General features: G+C 35.4%; 1 protein-coding gene across 1 annotated transcript; it reads left to right on the top strand.

Moving 5' to 3' along the window:
• Positions 1-650: 650 nt before the first annotated feature.
• LOC140170390 (uncharacterized) lies at positions 651-7,656 on the top strand. The gene is made up of 4 exons (XM_072193768.1): positions 651-763; positions 1,832-2,535; positions 6,719-6,835; positions 7,419-7,656. The coding sequence occupies exons 1-4, from the start codon at positions 748-750 to the stop codon at positions 7,593-7,595; spliced, it is 1,014 nt and encodes a 337-aa protein (XP_072049869.1). The 5' UTR covers positions 651-747; the 3' UTR covers positions 7,596-7,656.
• The last annotated feature ends 1,424 nt before the right edge of the window (positions 7,657-9,080 follow it).

Below are 9,080 nucleotides of genomic sequence, written 5' to 3'. Positions count from 1 at the left end.
TCAAAAATTTCTATTAGCTAAACAAAACATAGGACAGTAACGGTATGTTCACACATGAATTGTGGTTACCCAGTGTATATGTGATATTTTTTTATTTTGGGTCATACGTCATTAAGGGGTCACTTCCGGTATAAAACGAAATACCTTTAAAATGCATCTTCACCCACAAATTACGTAGGACAGTGACGCCACTTGCACACATGCATTGTCATTACCCAGTGTCTACGTGGTGTACACAGATTTGGGGTCAAAGGTCATTAAAGGGTCATTTCCGGTATAAAACGAAATACCTTCAAAAATATGTTCACACATGAATTGTGGTTATCCAGTGTATCTCTGGTATTTTTTTTATTTGGGATTAATAGGTCATTTAGGGGTCACTTCCGGTCTAAAACGAAATTCCTTCTAAATGCCTCTTCTGCCACAAATAACATGGCAAAGTGATGCCACGTACACACATACATTGACATTAGCCAATGTCTATGGGGTTTTCATATATTTTGTGGTCAAAGGTCATTAAGGGGTAACAACATGGCTGTGTTCGTGGTCTTAGACCACAGCTAAGTCTAGTGTGTTCTTGTTTTTTCTTTGTCCATATTCATGATATTTGACCTCAAATTGTATCGAACAAGCATACGCGTTCACATATCACCTGGCATTAACACTGAGTGAATCATCTGTGGTGATTAACGGTACTTATATCATTTATGCTACAAAAACTAATTTGTGCATGTGATTTGTTTTGAAATGGCTGCGGCGAATAGTAAGTGGTATTATTATCTAATTATTTTAATGAAGACAAACAAAATGGTTTAATGTGTTTCAGAACTTGCTAAGAATAGCAAATTACTGTATCAAATCAGCTGAACCATTGCTTTCATGTAAGAGCAAAACATAATGTATATAAAATAAACGTCATTTTAAAGATTCATGAAAACGTTGTTATTATATTATGATTATACAAGTAGAACTTAATGGCGGCCCCTAAATTCAATTCATGTTTCTAGATTTAGATTAAATCGAGCAGGTTGTTAATTTTCGACTGTATATAGAAACTAAACTGACCATAATTATACTACAAAAGCCATAATGTGTGATTTGCTTCACAGCGACGCCCTCAATTTTACTCGGATTTCTACTTTTTGCATAATTATAATGCACAGTGGTGTACTTAAATATCACGAAATAGACTAAGCCTGAAGCTTGCTTTAATAACAGTAAAATTTAACTTTTTATATTAAAGCCGGGTCGTAATAAATATATTACCGATAAGAACGCTTTGAACTTTTGTGTCCCATGTATTAGATTATTTCCTTGCATGACCATGGAAATCAACCTTCCCGGGGAGGTTCGGCCACATTGACCCGCATTTTTCAAACGCCCTCTCACCCAATGACCCCCGTTTTTGTTTTACTGAACTCCCTCTCACTCAATGACCCCCTTTTTGTTTTCCTGTCACCAAAGTACCCCCTTTTTGAAAACTTTTGGGACATTTCTGATAATCTCTCACTGAATGACCCAATTTTTCATTATTTTTCTTCAAATTTTTAAAAAATTTGTCAAATTAAACTATTATATTTTGACCCAAAATTTTTCCCAGTCTCACTGAATGACCCCCTTGTTTGGTAAGATTTTCCCTAGTCTCACGGAAAACCTCCTTTTTGGACTTCTCACTGAGAGACTCCCCTCCTTTTCTTTGGTCAGTGTCTAGGCTCTCACCAAAAGACCCATAGTTTCGAACTGCAGTCCGCACATCCCCATCACGGGTTGCAGCGCATTTGATTATCTTAACCGGTAACATAACAACCACCTAATTTATCAACTTTTTCAGACATGGAGACTCGTATATCGAATAGGGGTATATACTACCAAGAACGTAACATTCTGGCTCAAAATCCACACGACCATCGAGACAGAGCACCTCCTCCATTACCGCAACCACATCAGGAAATAGCAGACATGGAGACTCGTATATCGAATAGCGGTATATACTACCAAGAACGTAACATGGCTCAAAATCCACACGACACTAGAGACAGATCACCTCCGCCATTACCGCAACGAAATCAGGAAGTATCGGGCTATTTCACAAATGTTCCCCAGCCACCCCAAGCAAATCAGGCAACCGATATTATAGCTCAACCACCACAACCAAACCAACCAAGCCACAATGAGATATCTGGCTACCTAACTACTGTTACTCAACCAATCCCGACCGATAATGGAAACACATCACCAGACTACCTGACGCCCAACCTTCCCGCACCACTAGAAAACCAATCAACCGAGACCGGCAGGTATTACTCAAGGACACTCCCTCAACCACCATCACCAAACCAATCTAACGACACAGAGACGTACTATTCGCAAGCTCTTCCTCCACCAGATGACAGCGACCGTCAAGGAGCACATGAATACTCTTATATAAATCCACTAGATGACAGAAACCGTCAAGAAGCACATGAATACTCTTATGCAAATCCAGATGGAGAGAATGCAAACTCTGTGCAAATCCCGGGGGTACAATTTAATCCAGTAAGTTTGAATTCAAAGTAGGATATTCTAACTATAGTTCAGCTCGTAATACAGGCGGAAAATGTTAGGCTTTAACCACTACGCCGAAAAGAAGACCCATGTTAAGAGTTTATTTCTGGCGAGATGTCACAAGACAATTCTCAAAATAAAATATTTTGATATTAATCCGCTATCCCGGTCCGCAATGTTATAAGGCTTGCCGATTACGAGCTGATAAAAGTATATATCTCTTAAGGGATCTAGAATGAGCGTTTATTGCGTTTCGATAGTATTTTTTGTGGGACATGAGAGCACCTCAGACCTATCGAATTGCATTCGGAATACGAAGCATGTCTTTCTGATATCAAATAATTTTAATGTTTTAAAATACACGATATAATACAAATTTTATGACAAATTATTAAAATTTGATATTTTTCAATTTTTGATATATAACAGTCCTCGAAGTAAATTATATAAATCTAATGATATATTCTTAAAGTGTATGTAGCTGGGAGGAAAAGCCGACGGTCAATTGAAAATTTTGACCTTTCATATTGAAGATATGGATTTTTTCCCAAAAGACCTATTTTTTTGGGGTGTTTTTGGAAAAAAAATCCATATATTCAATACGAAAGGTCAAAATTTTCAATTGATCGTCGGCTTTTCATCCCACCTACATACACTTTAAGTATAAATCATCAGATTTATAAAGTTTAAATATCAAAAATATCAATTTTTAATGATTTGTCATAAAATGTGTATTAAATTGCGAATTTCAAAAATCAAAATTATTTGATATCAGAATGACATTCTTCGTATTCAGAATGCAATTCGATATGTCTGATGTGCTCTAATGTCCCAAAATAAATACTGTCCAAACGTTCATACCCCTTCCCTTAACTCCATCAAAATGGAAAGTTTGTTACCAGTGGATTCCTTATATTATTATATACTGTTGATAATACGGCCAAAAAATTGTTGTAGGCCTATTGGCGTAACCGGACCTATTCTAAAATTGGGATTATGCTGCGCTCCTCTTCAAAAAGGAATACAGCTAATACGGAAAATTGACAAACTATTTATGAATAAAGACTAAAATTAACAATTCATAAACAAAATGTCAGTTCTTTCTTGACATTTTGTTACGAGTCGTACTTGACTCAAGGCCAAAATCACCTTTTACCCGAACTCACACGAATGCACAACACAAATACACTGTTTGATTTTAAGCTAACAAATCTAAGTCTTTAATTGAAAACAAAGTATGCTTGGTACATATAACAACAATTACAATAAAATCACACAATCAGTTTTATTCTATAGGTACTTAACCAGCGGTCTTCTTGTTGGTGATTCTAGAGTTCTTGCAATGTTCTGGACGACTGATGTAATATATCCTTATTCACTTGTTCTGCGAAAATCAGCGAAGTCCATCGTACTCTTGCATTTATAAATCCTTGCACATAAAATCCTCATACGAAAATGATGATGCTTCCTCCAATCTCCTTTGCGCTGCTATCTCCACAATATCTCCTTGCGCTGCTTTCTCCACAAATATATCTCCTTGCGCTGCTTTCTCCAAAAATGGTGTTTCTTTCACCAACCACTCTTTTTCCAGGGAACAGGTTTCTTTAACACAGCTCCACTGTTTTTTGACAGATGCGTTGCCTTCACAAACCCAGCAAACTCCAGCAATTTGACAGAAGAACTTTTAATCCTTTGATGAGGAAGAGCACTTTTGTGTGCTCGCTGTCTTCTTCGTTGCTGTATTAAAATTAGCTCAATTATTGGCTATATAAACTGGTTAAAATGTACTTCTTTTTTTGAAGCACGAAGACCATCACACACATGTGGAGTTTCTCAATCTCCCACGGCATTCTGTAAAGTCCCAACAAAAACCTCCAGCTTTTTATATCAGTACTCATGCAAAAAACCCATCATCTATTAATAAACCATTACTTCAATCACATTTTCACAACATTGCTGCAATCTTGGGATTTCCCAAGATTAATTATACACATTCACCTTTCACATTACATCACTTCCTGGGGGGTTTTCCTGACTATGGTGCAATATACTGAACTGGGAATTTCCAAGTTCCAAACATAGATCTGACTTTGTTTACAATAATTTGGGGAATTCCAAAATACAAGGGGTTTCCCATCTCATGAAATACTTTCAGCTTGTAAACAAAGTTAAATAATTAAATTAAATCAAATTACTCAGGGCACATCACAATACCTACTAGATTTAAGGCACATGTGCACTCTCAGACATGCATGTAGTAAAAGTGCCATAACTCTGTAATTATTCACGCATTTTTTAAAGGCAAAAATCAGCACAGATTTGGTGTAAAAACACTATTTCCAATTTTTTTCTCCCAATCTTAATACTCCATTCTAAAAAAACTTTTTAATTTTTTTATATTGGCTTTGTTTTGTGAGACCATAATTAGGCATCATTAACGCCAATCTGCACAAAATGATGCCTAAAATCGGATATAGACCAAAATATAAAAAAAAAAATGACAAAACGGTTTCTTGTGCCGATCTTGCTCTTTACGATGAGCTCTCCATACTTTGGGCAAATTGAGTTAAGCATGGGAAATTCTTGCTTAAACATAGGTCTATCATATGTATAAAAGAACAACAAATCCACCCTATATTGAGCATGTGAAATCCAAAAATCACACATATTATTGTGCAAAAACGCAGAAATGAAGCTGAATGGGCACAGAACAAGAAAAAAGACTGAGAGCAAACATTGGCAAATGGTAAATAAAACACTTACTATGTGATTAACCCACCAAGTCCGGCATACAAAATGACCCCCTCACGCACTCCCCGAAATGCTAATCGTCATACCTAATACAGTTTAACCCACTCATTTGCATTTACCAGGTAAATCTAACTGAACGAATTAAAATGATTTTAGTTTTCTCAAAATCACATTCCGTGGACTTGGGTGGGTTTTGTATTCATGTATTCAATTGCTTACCTAAAGATGCTGTATTTATGGAGTTCATCGTCTACCTAAATCGTCATTTCACCGAGAAAATGAACATGGAAATAATCACCGTTGAAATTAAAAGTGGTCACATTTTGCACTTTGATCGAAGCTCGCATGAGAATGCGGCAACTCTCGTTGTTCTCCCTCACATTACGTGAACATCGGGTAAATCCACAGCCCCTTGAGAAGTTGACCAAAATCCATTCTCGACTTGATATTAAAATCGGACGAAAGAACTTGAAAAAAAACCCCACACATTTTATCAACTAAAAATGAGCCATTCGACCGCGAGGTTCTTGTGAGATCAGTGCTTCCATTGCGTATCTGCTCGTTAACAAAGTTATTTTCAAATGTATAAGGAACACAGGTGTCCAAATGAATCACTTTTCAGAGTTGAGAAAAGTTGTTTTGTCATTTTGTGATTTACTTGTTGACTTCGAGATCAAGTATAGTATATATAATATTCAATATAGTACAGGAAGTGGAAAAGTTTCCAATGGCCCATTACACCAATATAACAATAATTTAGTTGTTGTCCTAATTCGATATATTAATACAAATGTCATATTTTATTATCTTGATATAAACTGTATCTTAATCAATATTCTCATAGCTCCTGAAAGTTTCAATTAAGAAAAATGCGGGTGATTCTGAATGGAGAGGTTTTTAGTAAATGCAGAGAAATGATAAGAGTCTTGCTAGCATTAAAAATTATCTACATAATTGGTAGAGCTTACGTACTAATAATTTAATTTAAGCAACTGGTTTCATCAATTGCATTGGGTAATTATAACCTGAATAAATAAGTTCAGGAAAAATGTAATGCTAGTAATGCTCTACCGCTATCAATAACAACATCCAAAATCTGATGAAGTATACCACGTAAGTGACTAATTTAACAATATAAATGCTTTTCATTGATTTTGGCGGCCATTTTGAAAAAAGGGCCATCAGCTGTGACCTCCTGTAACCTTCATATTAATAACCTGACTTAGTAGTACATTCTTGTTCTCCAAGTGGTACTTAGCTCAGTTTTAACCTGGTCTACATGTATTAATAGTAGAAATACGTATTATAAACTGGAGTGCCAGACTCAAAATCATGGACAAGAATGTGTCTTTTTTCCCTTAGCGGATGGAAATAATATAATCCAATTAATTACAAACACTGTATTTTACATCTTCTTTTAAAGAATCAGTCGCAACAAGATTGCTATCCAAGTTGGGATTATTTTCATTACGCAATTATGGTGTCCCTGTTTTGCTGTTGTATTCCGCTAAACATATTAGCAATCTACAAGACGTTGATGGTAAGATTGATATTGATAGTCTCTTGATTTAGGCAAGACATCCAATTAGTGACGATAAAGCTACCCATGCACCGCTGGATGACAATGTTTCCATCGGTAATCCAGTAAACGAAAATGACTCCAAATAAGATAACGAATTGTGCTAAAGTCATTGTTTACATATACATACGGTTTAAATTTGATTTTCAATCATTTTAGATTGCTGAGTCCCCAGTTAAAAAATGATCGTCCACAGTGGTACACCGATGGCTTTATCGGCACTAATTGCCTAATTGCCTTAATAACACTTTAAAATGTCAGTAAAGATAGTGTTGATGATGCTAATGATGATATTGATGATGGTGAAGATGGTGATGATAATAATTATGCTAATGACAATGACGACAACAAATACATCGACGACGAGGATGATATAGTTTTGATGATGATGATTAAATGAAACCACGATTATGATGATGACGCTGATTATGGTGATGATGATGAATATGATGTTGATTATGATGATAATCCCCCATCATTATCTTCCTAGTTCTCATCATTATTGATATTGTGTGTTTGTTTTGATATGTTTACTTTTGATCAGGTAAAAAGAATGTACCGAAGAGGTAATGTTGATGAAGCCAAACAGCTATCGAAACGAGCACGCTGTTTCTTATTCATGGCAATATTTGGTGGTATTGCTTTGTACATGATTGTAGGAGGAGCCATTGTTTTAAAAATACGATACGACGACACTTTCAAGAGCGAAAATGGGCTTTAAACTGTTTTTAAATTTTATCACTTGATTTATAATGGGCATGAATAAATATAATAATAATAATAATAATATAATAATAATAATAATAATAATAATAATAATAATAATAATAATAATAATAATAATAATAATAATAATAATAAAACCGAATGTTTGACATTTGACATAGGGTAAAGGTATCAAAATCAATGCGTTCAATCATCTGGGAGAAGGTTCAAGAAGTACTATTTGTTAGCGGTGTCCGAAGCAAACGCCCTCTTTCGTTCAGTATATTCAGCAAGCTTCATTTACGACATCATCACTGATCAGTCAGAAATAAAGTACGTATCATAATGTGCTTTTTGAGCTACATGTTGTTTTATTAAATAATACGTCAAATTTTACGTCAATATTATATACTATAATTTTTTGAATAGAATCGCTGCTCATTTATTTGTTATCCCTATTCGTTTTGATGAGATATGTGGTTCATTTTGATTAGTCTAATAAAGAGGTTTGGGAATAGGACTCGCTAAATATTTTAGGCGGCGAGGTAGGTACCAGGATAAATCATACGGCTTGGTAGATGCGTCTTGGTTCACTCGTCTCGGCTAGTCCCTCAGATTGGTAGGTCTGTTCATCGATTATCAATTTGAACTGACAATCTTATAGATTGTGTTATCTGTTCAAATTGACAAGATCTCAAACTCATAATTTGACAAGATCACCCATTTATGTTGAGAACATTATGTTATGTACACCTCGCACAAGACGAACTATTCAAAGAATCTATTTTTTTAAACTTTCAAATTTGATGAGTTTATTGTCATTTTGATGAGAGCATCCGATTCATCAAATAAACATAATTTTTCAGACAAGTAAAAAAAGGGATTCCGTCCGGGAATCGAACCTATAAGCGGTGTCTCCCCGCAAATAGCCCATGATAGGGCCTTAAATGCGAAAAATAAATTGCAATCCTCCCAGTATATATAACATGGAAAATCAGTGGGATACTTTTTCACCAGGTTCGCCGATAAGTGACCGCTTATGGGTTCGAATTTTATAATCACGAAGCTCCCGTGACCGAGTGGTTAAGGCACAGGTTTAACAAATAAACGTAAAGTCCCGGGCTTTCAGGACGGGTTCACTTTTTTCTTGTCCGTGTTATCCGATTCATTTTGTTTCAAATATTAGAATAGACTGAATAGATATTTGTCATTTTAACAAGATTCTGTTATATCCCGTTAGTATATTATAGACGGTCTGGCATTGTTAGTACCAAGATAACAAAGATAAAGTCAAAAGTCGATTAAACCAATCGCGTACGCCATGGCGATAGCTGATTGGATAAAAAGTATAATATATCAATTACGTGTGCTAGTGACTCATACGATCATAACACTAGATAACCATTATTTAGTACATATCGTACATTCGAGAATGTGTATACATAAATTATGAAACGTTTTATCTGAGATCTGAGATGTGAGTTAAGGGTGTACATCAATA

This window comes from Amphiura filiformis, chromosome 14 (assembly GCF_039555335.1).
Source record: "Amphiura filiformis chromosome 14, Afil_fr2py, whole genome shotgun sequence".
Classification (NCBI taxonomy): domain Eukaryota; kingdom Metazoa; phylum Echinodermata; class Ophiuroidea; order Amphilepidida; family Amphiuridae; genus Amphiura; species Amphiura filiformis.
Note: the sequence above shows the minus strand (reverse complement) of the source record. Positions and strands in the feature narration are given on the sequence as shown.